This window comes from Nyctibius grandis, chromosome 10 (assembly GCF_013368605.1).
Source record: "Nyctibius grandis isolate bNycGra1 chromosome 10, bNycGra1.pri, whole genome shotgun sequence".
Lineage (NCBI taxonomy): Eukaryota > Metazoa > Chordata > Aves > Nyctibiiformes > Nyctibiidae > Nyctibius > Nyctibius grandis.
This window is the reverse complement of record NC_090667.1, coordinates 23,079,697-23,098,253: the sequence shown is the minus strand read 5'-3', so window position 1 is coordinate 23,098,253 and position 18,557 is coordinate 23,079,697. Positions and strand designations below refer to the sequence as shown.

General features: G+C 41.8%; 1 protein-coding gene across 2 annotated transcripts in view; it reads right to left on the bottom strand.

Annotated features, from left to right (window-relative positions):
* The window catches only part of CHCHD6 (coiled-coil-helix-coiled-coil-helix domain containing 6), a 112,988-nt gene that overhangs the window by 31,015 nt on the left and 63,416 nt on the right, over positions 1-18,557 (bottom strand). For both annotated transcript variants that reach the window (XM_068409289.1, XM_068409290.1), the window contains one exon: positions 6,097-6,232. In XM_068409289.1, the coding sequence (XP_068265390.1) occupies positions 6,097-6,232 (136 nt within the window). The remainder of the gene's footprint in view (positions 1-6,096; positions 6,233-18,557) is intronic.

Below are 18,557 nucleotides of genomic sequence, written 5' to 3'. Positions count from 1 at the left end.
CTTGGTCATCAGTCTCCCAGAATTAATCTGAGTAAGAATTTCCACTTCCAACTTGCCAACATAGTGCTACAAATCTTTTGTGAAAAAATCTGGCATTAAAACAGCATGATGTATCACAACACACTCTCACCCCCAGGCAACTACTTCCCATACTAGATAAGCCCGACTGAATACAGGCTACAGTTCTCAGGAAAACGCTGCCTAACGCACCATACAGAGAGCACAGAACTAGAGAAACCTGTTCAATACAGTAGATCCATGTAGGATCTTTGTGCAGTGCTGAGACACAGAGCAAATAAAGAACTTATGCCTCCAGTTTCGTAAACACCAGGTATAGGCAGCAGCCATTTCCATTTTAAGTAGGCCAGCATTTTACTCCGGGACTTGCCTCGTATATTAGGATGGCAGTTTATGTCCTTTCAAGACAGCTCTATATTTTTAGTTTATCCACTGATGAACTCTTGAGGATATGAAGTGTTGTGTATGGACCCAAGACTTGCCAGAACCAAGAACTTCTGCCTTAAAAATCAAAACAATAACTGTTTCCATCCTTTACAATTAGAAGCAAAATATGGATCCTTTTCACCTTTGCAAATAACAGGTCAGGGTATGCTTGGGTACAGTTAATCCACTGCTGCTCTCCTCTGTGTTTACAACTAAACAAACAGCAGCTGCCTGCAGCTTGCAGCCTCTCCATCGACTCCCTTGTGGGGGCCATTTATTGAGTCATAAACTCCTCCAATAGTGTTATCACCACAGCATTTGCACAAATAAAGGTTGGAAGAGAGAAAGATTTAAAAAAAAAAAAAAAAGAGAGAATTGACTTTACAGAGAAGGCAAAAAAAAAAACGCTTTACAGATATGTTTGCATTGAGCAAGGACCAACTGACAAAAGGCAGGGCAGGCACACACCTGGCTGAGGATGGCTGCGCATATCATCCTCCAGATACAAAACACAGATTTATTTGAAACTACAAAGCTGAATTTCAGAAAGCTCAGACAACCCTAAAGCCTTCCAAGTAAGATATACCACATTTCAAGTAACATACCATGTGATATATTTATATCTCCTTGATGAGACTTCAACAGCTAAGATCTACCTCTGCAGAATCCCAGGGGAGGAGAAATCCTGGCATTTCTCAAGTACAGATATGGACCTCGCTACCTGGCCAAAACTTTCTTCCCTCAGTCACATCACTGACTGCTGCTCTTTACCCCAAGAAGTACACAATATATAAAGTATTTTGCAATCCATCAGAATGGAAAAAACTCTTTAACAAGAGCCTAATGATCCAGAATGATCAGAGATACCTGCAGTGCAGCCCATGGCATCCAACACATCCCAAAGTTGTTTCTCTTAAGCAGAGAGAGATTCAGGTTGTGGAAATGACAGCTCCCAGCAGGCCACGCTTCAGCAGGACCCAAAATGCTTGAGCAAAACCACTCTATCAGGATGGGACACTGCACGGCTACCTGCGGCATCTTCTCAGTCATCTAGGTCACTGCCCACAGATTAGAGACAAACTTCCAGCAGAGTGGCAATGCTCCGCTGTGTGTGCCAAACGGGAACTGGGCTTTCCCAGGGATCACTTGGAAAAGTAGGTGCAGTAAATTGACCACATTACTTTTTATTACAGTCAAGGGCAAAGGAGAATGCAGTCGACTCATGGTTATGTTAGAAGTCTGCCTCCGTTGAAATCCAGACAATCAGTGTTTTGCAAGGGCTTGTTTGCATAGCAGGAGTGACTCACAGTAAACGAGTGTGAATTTTCCCTGCACTTCCATTACAAACCCAGAATGTTCATATACAGAGAAGTTGCTGTACCATAAACTCACTCACCAGCTTATTGCACCGTAATTTCCTTATGTAGACAAGCCCTAAAGCCTCAATAGCAGTAGGTTTACCTTTGTCTGTTATGAATAGCAGACTTGTGAGAAGCTGGACGCAGAATAGGGAGAAAGAGTGCAGAATTATGAACGGCTCCTAGCTCAATGTATACAGCTTCTATTGACAAGGGAATACACGTGTCTGAGTATGCAGCTCTTTACAGCTTGGTTTGGCCAGGAGCTAGAGAGCAAAAATTTCACCTTGGTCCTTCTGTGAAAGGCAGGCACCTAGAGACAGTAAGAAAACACTTGGAAAGAAAGGGATACATGCTCTTCCCTAACAGACATTTTTCTGTACACAGTTACAAAAAGCAGGTTCTGTTTGAAACCTCAAATCATGTTAATATATGGTCACCAGAGGCCACATTTTTCAAGTGGCAGCTGGTTGAAGATTCCCTAGTATAACCACCAATTACACAACAAAATAAGCAATTAAAATTCGATGGAAAGTCAGATTTGCCTACTGGTGTGAGCAGAACGTAAGGGAAGCAGAATGGGTCACAAATATTCTGAAACGCTTGCATGCGAGTGCATGTTTGCAGGGGAAGGGGAGCACTTCACTAACAGGACTCAGACTTAAAAAAAAAATCATTTGTTTTCCCTTCCATCTGGACTCAAAGTAAGAAATTACGCAGATTTCCACTGCCCACTCTCCTTTTCCTTCCACACCCTCTTCTCGCTGGCACAAGATAAAACCTTGGGGAAACAACAGCAGCAATTTTCAATTCTCATTATCTAACGGCAGCAGTAGCTCTTGGTGAAACTTGCGGTCAATAAACTACAGGCAATTTTAAAAGACACAATGGGAACTGCCCCTCCCACATCTGTCCCATTATCCCAGCTTTTATTAGATTTAAAGCCAGCGATTTTTATGCTGTAGTTGAAGTTCTGCAGAGCCATGAAAACAGACCACCAGAAAAGATAAAACACTCCTAAATTAAACAGGAGACATTACAGTAACATACTCTAAAGTCAGAGAGCTTCCACATGAGCAAAGCACAGGAAACAGCAACCAACCCAGAGCCTCAGTGGGCAGACGCCGCTGCAGCAAGCCAATGGCAACACAACCAAAACTTAACATTCAGGATGGTAAAACCAGCAAAGTTAGTGAGCAGGTTAGGCAGGACAAGGTGAAAGCATACTAGCTACAAAGTGGACAATCAGAGCAGGATCCTGCTCCCATAGCTCTATGAACATCCCACTACTGGCATTAACTTTGGAGTTCACGGTCTGGATGCGCCTCCCAAGTGGCAGAGAGGAATATTCAGTTGTGGATGGCAATTCAGCTGACCTGTTTCAGATGGCTGTTTTAGGATCAGATGCGCCATGCTCTAGCAGTGCCTATTTCTCTCCCTTCACTACAAAAGACGCACTGATGGCCAGAAAACATACAAAACAGGTAACGTCAGTTATACCCCTACCATGCACTACAATAAAGTAACCTGTTCCAGCAATAGGGCCTGTACAGGAAATGAGTAGAAAATAAATTTCAAAACTCGTGAAATGATTATCTGATATATTTGTCCGTGGGGCAGAAGTAACTGAGGGTGTATCTCAGCTCCCGGCTCAGAGATGTGCACAGCAATAGGCAAAAGGAAATGGGTGCCCAAAGGAACAGTCTCAAACACACACAGTAAGGGGGAAGATGCGAAGAATTATTCTCATCCACTGTAAGCTGTAATTTTCAGCCTAGAAATCTAGAGCTTGCTTTCTCCGAGTCTAATGTATACCATGCCCTGGAGACATTTTTACCAGCCATCAAAAGGAACTTGCAGAGAACCAGATGCTTCATTAAAGAATATTCACCAAGCCTTATAAAATCTTTAGCAAAAAGCAGAAGAACAAATCACCAGCGTGCAAGTGAGCTGAAGTCACACATCCAGCTTTGATTACAACAACCTCTTGTACTGGAAAACAAATTGTGTTTAAAAAAAAAAAAAGGAAAAAAACGTCCAAGAAATCAAGAGATTCTGGCCTCTCTTTCCCACATGCCTCCAACCTGAATTTCCTGAATGAGAAGTGCGTGAGACAGAAAGCCATTTGGTAGAAGATGCTAATTTAAACTTAAAGAAAAATAACAGCTTAAAAGGGGAAGGGAGGAGGGAGTTTTAGTCCTTAATGAAAAAATGCAACAGCTTGTGATTGCTCCATATATCTCAGAAGTCAGAGGACTCAGTAAGAGCAGTGAGGCAAATTGTCAGGGCTTGAACTGTCCTGGGACAAATGAAACTACAGATGTACTGCCTTACACAAGTTTTACTTGAATTTGTACTTGCAGAACCCTCTAGCGCCTATATCTAGCTGTAAGGTTTAGTTACCTATTCCTTAGCCTCTCTTGCCCCTCCTTAAAACATAGCAAGGAGATTTTCTGCCACATTGTCATCACCCACAGCAAATTAATGTCCTATGCACTGCTCCTTCCAGGAAGTTTCTGTAACAGTGGGGGAAAAAAATTTCTTAAGTTCACCGAACACTCTGGGAATCAAGACGACCTCAATTTTCAGTTTATAAAGAAAAGCTACCACAAAACCTCACCACCACACAAATCCAAAAAAGATCCAAGTTAACAGGATATTTCACTGCCCTCTGCTGTTACCAGTCATTTAGCTTCCAATTTATTCTTTAATAATGTCAGGCTGGGGCTCAGGGCTGGCAGCATCCCAGATCCTTTCTCAGGCGGGTTGGAGCTGCAGCTTGCAAATATGCTGAAGTTTAATGCAATCTGTCTTCTTTGGTAATCACATTCCGCCCGCGCTGCATGCAATAAAGATGTATTGGTAAATGCATTTGCTAAAGATATACTCCACCGAAAAGGCTACAAGCCTGATTTACAGGAGGCAAGGAGGAAGCATCAGGTAACAGAGGCTGGCAATACACGTGCCAACGCTCTGCACACAGCAACAGAGGGCATGGATTGTGCAGCGGCAGCACAGGCACCGCTTTACTTTAAAACTGAGAAAGAAAAAGAAACCACACGTTTTGGGAGCTGGGGACTTTAAAGATATCAGAGAAAAGCCCTTTCCCTGGCAGCTTTAACCTTGCTGATTTGCAGACATACAAAGACCTTCTTTGTAAACAGGAAGGAAAAAAATTCCACTAGGACTAGCAACAACATTTGGTCTAATATATCCTGACAATTTTCCCATCTCCTTCTGTCAGGCTTCTTCTGGGAGCCGGCTGGCAGCTTGTTTCATGTTATACTTAAATCAGGCATACAGCTTCCCCTCACAATGCTAATGCGACAGAGAAAGACTGCTTCTATGAAATCTCCACCTCTCCCCCACCCTTTGCATTAGTAATCCCATGAGAGGAGTCTCAGTTTTCTATTCCCAGAAGGCTCCATCCTTTTCCCCAAATCCACCTTACTACAGTCTCAGCACCTTTTAGAGAATCTTCTACTCCCCCACCCCCCCCCAAAAAAAAGGAAAGCCTGCTCTTGAGGGACACCTGACCCACTGAATTCTCACCTGGGGTCCAGCATCCTTCACACTCCAGACATCCCAAACAGCAGCTTATGTCTTACCACCCAGCTTTTTCCCAAGACCATATCCTAGTAGTAATGTCCAAATACTTCATTTTTCCTTTACTCTACACTTGCTGCAATAGACAGAAATTCTTCCCAGGTACTGAGCAGCCACTGTCCTAAGGCATCAACAGAATCTACTAGGGCTCTGCATCTCTGAAGGAAGAGCCATAAGGCTTGCTGGCTCCCCGCACAAGACGAACAGCTTTTAGGAGTGTGCAATTTTCTTAAGAGGCAGCAGCTTTGTCCAGTAAAGAAGCTTTCCACATGCAGGAATGAAAGGAAGCAAGAACTCCAACTGCAAAGTCCCATAACTGGAGTATGTTTAGAGCTCATTCAAAATGTTGCCAACATTGACAAAATTGATTTGCCTACCGTTTGCAGAGTACAGCATCCAAGAAGGCAAAACTTGGGAGAATCATTGTGACTGACTTTGAAACCTAGGAGCACTGGTGTGACTGTTTTGGTGGCAGCTCAGTACAACAGGAGCCACTGATGGGAGTGAAGTTGGGACATAGCACAGTATGACTGGGAAATGTGGGAAAATAGATCCCAAGGAAAATTTGTCTCCTATGAACATAGCAATTTGACTAACAGATACCACAGCTCTCAGAAACACTTCCCAGAAGACACCATGCAAAACAAGACAGCAAAGCCAGCAAGTACAACAGGGGAGCTTTTGTTACCTTCTGGGCTGCACTAACACAGCGCTGATATTCCTTAGCCAGCTCTGAGCATTTAAGCACTTCACGCTTGTTTTCTTGGTAGCACTTCAGAATTTCAGACTGCAGGCTTGCACAGACAGGATCAGTGTTCCTCCTCCTGCAGGGAAAACAAGCACAGAGTGATGTGTGAAGGGGAGTCTCCATTCACTTACTACCATTTTACTAGTGACACACATACTAATCTTGTGTTGGAGTCAACAAGTCCTAATAGAGAAACTGGTGGGAGCAGTAATCACCAAAGTGGGTCAAATGACCAACAGTGTCATTCACTTGAAAAATCCACAGTACTTAGCAGAAAGAAGAAACACGTTCTTTCTAGGTTGGTGTGGAAGGCTGTTTTACTCCTAGATAAAACATCATCTCTCCTCTGCAGTCAAGAGAAAAAAAAAAAAAAATCAATTCCAAGAGGTTCAATGAATTCCCCAACTCACACTGGAAATCTTTGGCAGAACTCAGGAATCCTGGTTGGGCCTGCGCTAGAGCTGCAAGTCTGACAAGGAACTGAACGGACTTGTTAAATAAGCCGCCTCGATCTATTGAATTCTCATCTACTTAAACGCTTCAAAAAAATCCAACATGGTTGGAAGCACTGCAATTCTCCTAGTGACTAGAAAAAACAGAATAATAGCAAGACCAGATATCTGTTTCTTTGTATTTCTGAAGCAATTAGTACTCATACCCCGTAAGTGGCATTGACAGCTACCCAAGAACAATTAGGGATGCTGTTCTTATACTCTAATGTGCATGTGTACATATGGCATATCATCAGCAACAGTACCAACAAAAGAGAAGGTCGTCGTAAAACAATACTAGAAACAATGGCACAAACACAGTAACAACAGTGTCATCAGCTGCACATACAGGCAGACACAAATTGCAGGAATTTGCAGCACAATTGCCATGGTACGTTTTACCAGAGAAAAAGAGAACATATGCTTAGGTGTAGCAATCCTCAGATGCTGTCTCCTAAACTGTAAATCCACTTAATTCCTTGCATTTTCTGCCCCAATATGCTTAGAGATCTGTGCCCAAATATCAAATGCACCTCTTCATTCCAAAGTACTTGATGCTGCAGGCAGGCATTAATGACATGCTATGATGTATTCACTCCCACAGTAACAACAGCGGGTACTCATTCAGCAACAGGGCTTCATAGCGAGGCAGAGAGAAAACCTGACCTGTTCCGGGGCACGTCTCATTCTCTCAGGTGGAACCGATTTCTAAGAAACACAAAAGCTCAGATACGAGTTTCCAAATCGTTGTTGTTTTTGTAAGGTGCTCAGGAAGGCAAGTGGAAGGGCCAAAAGAAGAAAAAAAAAAATTCTGTCCTTCCCATATCAGCAACCTGGTTGCTTCCTCAAAATAGTTTGGCTGAGACATACTCCAAATGATACTTCTTCAGTCCTCAGTCTTACTGCCAACATACGTGGACAGACTAAGAATTTATCAGTAACAGTATGACAGCCACACTCTAAAACACTGAGGTTTGGATCAAAAACCAGCAAAGATACTACACAGACTTCTTTTTCCACCTCTTCACTAATCTTACAGCTTTTAGAAAAAACTTATTCCATGCATGGTCCCTAGAGGCTAGTGTGCATTTCTAATTTCTACGTTCTATAGCAAATCACCTTTAAAGCCTCTAAAAATCCATATTATAAAAAATCTTCGAATTTTGGAATAGAGAAGAATCTGGGGAGAGCTTCAGAAACTCATAATGTTGGCATTTTGCTTTGTCACTAACTTCAATATCACTCTAATCAAATCAGTGAGACTGTGGAAACGATACCAAACAATACCAGGTCAGGAAATACCACCAAATCCCTCAAATCATTGAAAAAGTTAAGACTTTTAAAATTAGGTTTTTTAAACTCAGCCACGTTAAACTGAAGGGCATTTTGTAATTTTCATGCAGAGAGATGGAAAGAAGAAAAACGTACAGCATGCCACAAAACAGTCTGTATGCAGCTGAATTTAACAATATGGTACAAACACCTCTGAAAAATATTTAGAAGAATCCTTGAGGTTGCCATTGTCAGCATGGAGAGCTATAGGAATTGCGTCTTTTTTTTTTTTGGTTTGTTCCTTCGCTGTCCCTCCTAACGGCATCAGTCTTCATTGCTTAGAGTAAATACAAAGCTAGGACCGATCTGTGGGCTCAGACAGTAGTGCAAAGTCCATGGCTCTCTTCTTTAGGGGGCACCTTGGCGCTCAGCCCACAGGGCAGAGGGCTATTTAAAAGCCACGCAGTGGTGAGTGAGAAGCCACAGAGTGAGTGTTGCTGCCTAAAGCCTACCAGAGGCAAGGGATCAATCAGCACGGAGTGGCATGCATTGCCCAGCGAGTACCTAAATCAGCATTCGCACATGCCACTTCCCGCAACACACAGAGGATTTATTGGGTACCAGGTACCCAGAATCATAACTATAATATTCTCCTTTATTTCTTCAAAATAAATCTCAAACTGTGGTTACACATCAATTGCACCAGCTTCTCAAAACATATTTAGAGAAACTAATCAACATAAAGTTGGTTAAGGTAATTATCAATACAAATTACACACACCAATATATTAGAGCATTCACAAGAGAACTGGAAATTCAACAGAACCAGTTAAATCCCACTAAGAATGACATTTCACTTTAGAGCAGGAAGCTAGTGCTGCTCAAGAGACAACTATCACTGCGTCTCACCACGCAGCGTGATCTATGAAACAAAGGGAAAGAAGCAAATGTGAGCTCACCATAAGGAGACATATCCTGCAGAGTCCGGGAGTACACAAGTCACCCATGCCCAACAGACTAGTTCTGGTACTCATCTGGACTGAAAAAGGGCATCTGAACTGCTCTGGTGAACAATTACTTGAGGAGCTTTCCTCCCAGCACAGCAATCACTACTCCTGTCCTATCTGACTCAAAGGGATGCCATTCTCCTGCCGACATTAAGCCTCTTAACTTTAGGTTGCACTATTTCGACACAACTGGGAAGTACACCCCTATACACGAGTTGCACCTTACAGTTGTCTGGCTTTACTCATACATATCTGAAAGAAAAAGGAATTAAACATGAAAAACCTGATGGAGGTCAGCAACATCTAACTACAAACATCTCTGTTGAGAGCAATGGCACACTGACTTCCAAAGGAGGTGGATCTTTGACAACCATCTCCCTTCAACCTCAGCCCAGCTCAAGGCTCTTGGCACTAACCAACCTTTAGAAAAATTCAGCTTCTGGACACTCCACTACACTGCTCTTGGTAAACATCTCATTGTTTGAGGGTTTTTATTATTATTTATTAAACAATGAGGGGGAGGAACATTGTGAAGCAGGGATGAGGTTTAAATACATAAAGAGCAGAAGACTAGTATGCTTTGACCTTTCTTCTAAAATGGGTCACAATTTTAAGTAAAAATGTGTTACCACCAAAAAAGGCAGACAATTAGCCTCTGCCTAAAATAAAACACGTTGTGATTGCTACCGCTATTATCAAAACAGATGCAAGAGGCTCATTTATAGCAGCTAGGAAAAAGGCAAGAGAAAGGCTGGGCTGGGAGGGGCTAGGAGAATACCCACGGACAGGCAAGTACAGGAGATGAGCTCTGACAATACCTCAGAAATAAATGCAGGACATACAGAATATGAAAGATTAAACCAATAACACACACTCTCATCTGTTTAAAGGAAGAGGAAAGGAGGAAAAGAAGACAGGTGGGAAAAAGGAAGGGATGAACCTAGAAATCAAACTCGTTAACAGTGCCACCCCCATCATAGGGGGGAAAGAAAGCTTTGCCTCGCCGCTGTGCAATGGGAAGGAAGGCTATGTACACATGAAATACACAATTTCAGATCTTCCTCTCCCCCTCCCATGGAGGGATCTAAATCAGGTCTTTGTCCGGAAAAGAAGGGAGAGGTTTTCTTAAAATGAAATGAAGGGCATGCTTCTGTCTGCTGTCCCTTAAGGTAAGACAAAACGAGCGTGATCTTGCTGCATTTTGACACACCGAGAGTTACCGAATCCTCTCTATCACTGCATATTCCCTTTACTTTATTTAATAAATGAAATCTCATCAACTTATCCTTCTTCTATTATCACTGCTGACATCAATCTGATAATATTGGCTTGGCGTGGAATCGTGCTATTATATGTCCTCTTGATATTTAATTTAAGAGAAACGTCTGCAGCGGGGTGAATATGTGAAGCAAGCTTTTTATTACTGGCAGCAGTAAGGACGCTGGGAGTGAATTAGACATTCATCTTAGTCAGGGCCAATCTAGTGGCTCAGAAGAGGCTTTCTTCTTAACCCTCTCCTAACTGTTCAATAGTGGCAGGTAACGGCTGCTCCAGTCAATAACTGCATTCATTTGTCTTGGCAAATTCATTTCTACATGGATATAAACCCCATGAAGAAGTGCTAAGCATCTGGGAGGTTAAAGTAAGGTTCTTTGAGAACTTCCATCATAAGCTCTGCGATAGTAGGAAGAGTGCTGGTCTAAATGTCCATCAATTAATCAAGAAGCAACACAGCTTCCAAAGACAAACACACAAACTTACTGCAAGAAGCAATTAAGGCAATATCATCAGGACACAGACCCCATAGACAGAAGGTTTCAAACAGAGCACAATGGCTACTGGCTAGTTGCTATTGACAGGTTCCTTTCTGGAAGAAGAATTATGGACTCAGTATTGGAAAGCAAGGGAAAGCTGGAAGATGTGTATGTATTTGCTAGTCCTTCCACCCAGCTGAAAAAAAATCAGACTAGCCAAGCAGAGATACAACTTTAATGCTTTAGGACTTGGCAGCTCTTTAGACTAGTGCAAAATCAGTAACTCCACAGTGAGCACCACAGCATCACTTGCCTTTACCGGGTAGAGCAGCAATTCCAGATGGAGTTAAGAACAAGATCCTCTTTTTACCTTTTACTCTGGGAAACCATTCAAGCTGAGAAAAAACTCAAGACAGACTGATGGTATCTAAACCTAGACGTTTCCATACCTCTGATCAGAAAGTGAAAAACAAAGACACACAGGGTCCCTCATACAAGCCAACTTCAGAGCAGCTAGCTCCAGTACACAGCTGCAAGCAGCAACCTAAATGGGGCGGCAACCTGGAATTTCCTGTGGGCTGCAAAATCCAACAACAACTGGATTAGCTGCTTTCTGCTGCATTATTTGACTAAGACCAGTGTCTGAGCTAACTTGCACAAACCGCATTAGTCACCACTGTTACTACAGTGCAGACAGCCTCAGAGGTCAGCAATGAGGTGCACAGGCAGCACTAGGAACAAAACTCAGGGCACACAGTAGCAGTTTCTGCAGGTCAGAAAGGAATCAGAGGCATGTCATATAGTTGGTTAGCATGTTCGTACATCCAGGGTACATTGCACGCATTTCAGACTAAGCTCAGCGATGCTTTGGTCACATAAATGTGCTGTGCTGCCATGCTGTACTGTACATATATAACAACCGATAAGTGGTTAACTGACCTGTAAAACTGCCTTCTCCCTTGGGTAGCAGTTGGCTCTGATGGCTTCTCTTTAACATGTCAGAAAAATCACTCCAGACAGATGCACTACACAGCACACAGAAAGGTCCCACCCTCTCTTATTATTGCATTCTTGACATTTACAGCAGAAAATTAAACACAATTGAAGCATTTCATTCACATATAACAAACTCATCAGCACAGAACAAACAGCCAGGAAAGCTAACTTTTTGACATAGGCTGCAGGATGCTGCACTATCACAAAGCAAACACTATGGCCTCACTACAACCTATGGGATTTCCTGATCAAGCACATCAGCTTGACAACATGGCTTGAATGAAAGAGGGAACACTCATGTTGCAGCTGTTTGGCAAGAAAAATAAGAGATGGAAGAAGCTTAATAGATTATCCAAAAGTCTACTAAAAATTCAGTAATATTTAAGCTGCATAACCTAGCACAGTGTAAACAAACTGCATGCCTCATGAGGATAAACAAAAGTGATCAGGAAGGAAATATTTCTGATCAGCCTCATGTATTCAAAACACGGCTCATCAGGCTTTGCCACTGATCAGGATGGAATACAAGGCTTGTAGAAGTAACATTGTGTAGAGTAAAAGGGGATGGACTAAAAGAAAAGGTTAAACCTCGTGACAATTTTCATAAGAATAGGGGTACTACCTCCAAATTTCAGCTGAAGCAGTTGTATTCCTGTCTTTCTAAACCCTTCCCATACACCTTGTCACATTGTCTGTCTGCAGCACACTGCTGCACAGCCGCAGGCCTTCCTCTTCCTCCCCCTTGACAGCCGCATTTCAGTAATAGGTCACTCGATTCTCTTTTTCCCTACCTTGTCCATGAAGTGCCTAATGAATGCATATTTATAAAGTACTGTGAGTTTCTGGATGACTCTGTGATCTTACAAAATTTGTCATTCAAGTACTTCCCAATCTCCATTCCTATTTTGACAGCTTGTTTGAAGCTGCCACACAATTCCCCACTGCAATTCATGCACTCAGTGCACCCTTGTCCTTTCCAGGACAGATACCGCCTTTCCTTCTGATCACAGATACGCAGAAACTGTTCTGAAATTTTCTCTTGTGTAAGTAATTAGAGTCTATCACTGAGAACAGAAGTTAACACAAATGTCCAAATCTCATGTGTCAGCAACTTATTGTGTCACGGTACTGCATTCAGTCAAAACAGCCTGACCCAACCACATTTTCTTCATCAAACAAAAAACCACCTAAAAACCCATATAAAATTAAATGATCCCTATCCTACTGAACCTGCAAACGCAATAACTAATCACCCCTATTAGCACTCTGCACGGCAGAAGGCAAGTGGTTTGGAATAATGAGAGACTTTTCCCCACAAGTGGATAATTCCAATGTACGTTTGGATGTAAATTCTTTACTGATTATGATGGTAGAATACAGAATTATGAGAAACTGCCAGTTTGGAAGATGAAAGGAAAACTACTGCCGCCTCCTTCACCTGCCAAGAGATGCAGGAGTTAACAGAACCGGATCTCCTGCCCACAAAGCCATGCACCATTCTTTCCAAAGATGCCAAGCTACTAAAAGTTGACTAGCAAAGCTGAAGAGCCTAAAGTTAGCAGCAAAATGGTCTCTGGAAAGCCAAGCAGGAATGAGTCAGAATCTTGTTGCTGGAAGGAGTTCTCTGAATCAGAAAGGAAGCTGGCTCAGCTCCCACAAGGCAGAAAAGCAATATAGCAAGCAATAACTGAATCTGAAAACAGCACAGAGCCCAACAAGTGACCCGAATAAGGATTTTCTTTCTTCAGATAAAAAACAACATCTAAAAACTGGTTAAGATCTCAGGTCAGGAAGGGAATGCATGCAGCTTACAGATTGCATGTAGCACTGGCCCTAAGAATACATGGGTTCTGGTGGTGCTATAATGTCCTGGGATTAGCTGGGGAACTGTCTGCTGGGAGAATGCTGGGCCCGTATTCTTTGTTTGTCTATTAAGCCCCTCCCCAAAAAGTATTCTAAAGAAAGTAACTGAAGGTGTGATATGCTGATTTCATATAGCTGCAAGACATGAGGGAGAGACAGGTTCAGTAAATTTTTCCTGTGTGGGATGATCTCGTTATGATGTCAGACTGCTAACGAAATGTTCTTTTTAAAAGAAAACCCTGACCACTCATTTGAACTGCAGTTACTTTTCTAAAATGCCACTAAGCACTGTGCTAGGTCCCTACAGTTTACACCAGACTACATAAAGGGGTATCAGTGACAGACAAAGATATGACTCCATTAGTATATTCTGCACTGATAGAGTGACGTATCCTGCTAAAGACGTGGAAACAAATTTTGAGAGGAGAATGAAGCCGCCAGCACTAAAGTTCAGGTGGGATCTGAAGCTAAACAGTCACCTTATTAAAAAAATTCCCTTGCTTCTGCCCACATGCTCTAACCTTCAAAACCACAGTGTCCCCTTTTACCATACTGTGCAATTTGCTGAGTACTGACTTAGCAAGATGCCCATTAAGCAGCTACTCGTCCCCCAGAGAACATCAATAATGGTGCTTTCAAAGAACACACACAAAGCCTTGAAGTCTGTTTTTGGGGGCAGGTTGGGATTTTTTTTTCTTTTTTTGTTTTTAAATAAATATTACCATTTCAAGAAGTCCTCAGAGAACTGAAAAAATCCTTACAGAAAATAATTTAGATAACATGGTTTTAAGTTTGAAGAAGAACACATGAAATGTCTCAGGTGAGTTAATAAGACCCATCCCTATCTGAGGCTGCTCCATCGTGCCGTTAGTGGCACTCACAGTCAGCACAACACTGAGAAGTTCTTTCCAAAGAAACAATACTCATCCCTGAACAAGCAAGTGCTCCTGTCTTCCAAACGCCACTTTTTTGGGCCAAATTAATTACAATTGTGGTTGGTGTGGTATGTGTATTGTCCCCGACAGGCAGGCAACAGACACTTCCAGGACTAACAAGGAAAAGAAAAGGACAGGAAGGAAGAACCAACCCCAGCAAGGTCCTCTCACAGTAGGCTGAGTACCACCTGATCTTAAGACTCCAAAAGCTGATGGGACCCCATAGCCTAGAAACCTATTTTATCAGAGTAACTTTCATAAACTATCAAAATCACACCAAATAAATAAACAATAAAATAAATTAAGTCATCGAAGCCTGGTCTAAGGGCAGAGATGGTTTTTCTCTCCCTTCATAAGGGAGGAAAGGAGCTCAATCTCTCATCAGCCAACAACATCAAACACCATGGATCACCATGACGGAAGGTGTCCACAGCCATCCTGCTACAGTCCTTATTTCCTCAGAAGGTGGAGATACAGCAGCTCCGATCTACAGAACAAACTATTTCTCTCCTCAAATTTCCCCCACTGCTACTTGCCTTTGGTCTCTCCTATCATCCCTCCATCGCTCCAGGAGGAGACTCTGACTCAACAGTATGTAAAGACATTTTGCACAGCGCGTATAATCCAGAATCAGGAATACAATTACTGTTCAAAATAGCAACATTACCCTTGAAATCAGTTGCTACTGAATTAATGATCAGATTGTTAGGAGTGTTACCTCAACTTTGCCTTAGGCTGCTAATTAGCAAAAAAGTCATTAATTCACTGGTAACAAGTGGTTTCTCAGGCATTATTGCTTCTGACATCTTTAATTCACCACTCTTTTTGGAAAGCTTCCCCAGACAACTTTAACCTCAATCCTCTGCAAATCAACCCCATGCCACTACCACCAGCACACTACACAACACACACACTGGAAGACAGAGGCAGAAAAACACAGTAGCAATAAGCTGAGCTGGGTCATTAATTAATATTCATAGAATCACAGAATGGTTTGGGTTACAAAAGACCTTAAAGATCATCTAGTTCAAACCCCCTGCCACGGGCAGGGACAAATTCATGAAACCTTTCCCAACTCAAGCCAAGGGGAGGGGAGGACCAAAGGCACAAGAAGTTCTGGACGTTGGTGTGGACCTGTCACTACATCTAAATACAAAATAAAATACTATGAAACCTGGAGAAAACTCGCTTCCACCACGGTACACAGTGGAATACATAATTCCCAATCTGAGGGCAGAGATTTGCTTCTATTTTCACTGCATTCTCCAAGATAGAGAGCTTTGAACTGAAATATTTCATGTATTCTGATGCACAAAGTATTTCTGAGGTTTGTTTTAACAGCTGCACAAATATCCATGCTTTGAAAATAATCTGGATTTGGCCTGCCAACAAACCCTGATCTAAGGGGTTTATAATGGCAACATTACTACAAAATACAAGTGTTTTCCATGTAAAAATCGATAGCAATAGAAACATCCCTAATAGACTACATGGATTCTTTGGCACCTTTTCCTTTGCTATTCCAGTCTTTGCTATTCAGGTCTTATTTTATCAATTCCCCAGTTCTACCAATGTACCTTTGAAGAAACGCTCTTGCAATTTTGAAAAGACATATTAATACTTTAAACCAGTTTTTCAGCACTAACAGAACTGCAAACTCAGTTCATTGGACTGATTTATTCGTCATCCCTCATAATGGATGAGAGGAAAGACGATACTGTGAACACTAGATTAGAACATCATTTCACTAACTGGGCAAAAGGGAAGTCTTATTTAGAACCAGCATCTCAGTAACCCCCAAGAACTGAAATTCAGAAAGAAGCTTCAACAGCTTGGATAAAGTATACAACCTAATAAATTTTCAAGATTTAAAATTCAGTTCAAAAAAGAATAATCTGGCCCAACTGGAACTTTTACACAAATCTGTTACACATATTTGACTTCTATTACCACATACCATATTCCTAAAGTAGTAGGGGTACATACTTTGCTTGGAAATCTATGCACTGGTGCAAACAGTTGCTTAACAACAGGACTTCCAGAATTTGTAAAGAAAATGTTTACATGCTGATGTAAATGAGTGAAAATCTGTGTGAAGCAGAACTGAAAATGATCAGAAAGTTTTTCTTTCAGTAAAATTCACACCACATAAAACGACACAAAGTCAAAATTGATCCAGCTGCTCTTTCACCCTCTTTTGAAATAACTTTGGGGAAACTCATGCCTTATGGTCTCTTGCAGCAGTATTCCTATTTCCTACTAAGAGCAACTTTAGAAATGTAAGAAACAGCAAAGCTTTGACTAATAACTCATCTCTTTATTTAAAGACTTCATGAAACAGACTCAGCACAGACAGAAGTAGAAATAACTAACACAAACCAAGCACCGAGGAAGAACAGGACTGGGATGGAGCCAAACCTTTTTTTGTGAAGGTATCATTATTGCAGGGCACAAAAGCACTATGCTGAGATAAGGCTGGGGATGAGCTCCCAGCAGTAATCAGTCTTTTATTCCTGAAAACTCTTATCTATTGCAGCGGCTCCTAATTTCAACACTGAATTAATCATTTATCTAATCTAATGATAGGAGAAATCCCAGAGCAATTTTGTTTGAAAACTATGAGGTCTTTCTCTTCTTCTCCTTGGGCTTCACGACTGTCCACATAACTATTTCAGAACTTGACTCCTGGGCACAGCCCTCGGTTGAAATACCTGAGGCCTCATAGAAGATTTCCAGATTAATAAACTCAAGTATCACCACATATCTCTCTTATAAACTTTCCAGACTACACAAACAAGAAAAAAAAAAGAAGAAAAAAAGAAAAGGCAGTTCCTCTGGTTCCAGTTAGTGTTGCCATTTTAATTGAGGGGCCATCAGCCTCATAAAATTTTGTGCAATTCAATAAAACCTTCATTTCCATGAGTACTGCAAACAAGCCATATATTCCCTGTTCCCAGCAGACAGTCCATCTATAACTTTCTCCCCGTACGCCCACTGAGTCAGTGTGGTTCTCCACATTCAGCCCAGGAGGATACTTACTATGTGCCAGTTTCTCTAACGTAATCACCTTAAAGACTCATGTCCATTAAGTTTAAAGATCTTAGGACCATTAAATGGAACTCTTAGATACTAAGTCCCATATGGAGGGTATCTCTGGCAGTTTCTCCACTGGAAAGCTGCCTTGGATTCAAGGCTGATCTCTATCAGGGTAAGATACCGACGCTCTTTATGCACTCCTCGATAACAGCACAAAGCATATGCAGTCCCCTCAGTACAACATGCAAAGCAACACAGCCATTGGTAAGCAGCTTCAGAAACAGTTCTGCAAACTATAAGGAGATCTCAGAGGGAAACTCAGCTTCAGAACAATTTTATCTTTTAACAGCTTCCTAATCCCCTCACCCCACTCCTGCGGCTTTACCTTTTAGAGAGAGTCACACCCCCACCCATGCCAATTCTTGCATCCAGATTTAACAACTACAAAAATAAAATAAAAACATGATAAGACAACCTTCACAAAAGAAAATAAATAAAATTTTAAAAAACCCAGCATTTTGAGGATAAATCTAGAGTGCCTGCACTAAGCCATAACCTCTTTACTGATTTTTTCCTTCCCCTTAACAGATTCAAGGACTGTAATAACATTTAATCCTCAGAAGCTAATCTAAATGTAACACTCAAAAGAAGACAAAGACAACGCAACAGAAAAAAAATTTGGCCACTGCCTTTTGGGAGTGCTGCTTTATCCCCGGAGTGAGCGCATTAATAGAGCTTGGAATGAAATGCCATTTTATTCTCTGTAGCGGGGAGGGGATTAGCAAGTTGTCTTCTCTAAACCCAGTCTGAGTCATGGCTCTATGAACACTGAGAAAGGGATGCGGAACGAAGCGAAGGGCGGGGAGCACTGGCTTTTTATTTACACGCTGCTTCCTTTGTGGGTGGTTACTGATGTGCAGAGTTTGCTAAACAGGGAAGGAAGGGGGGAAAAAAGTTCTAGGTCCCCAGACTTTAATTCTGTTGGTTAACAAAAGAGAAAAATAATAATGCATCAATTATAACAACATCATTGAGACAACATGTCCA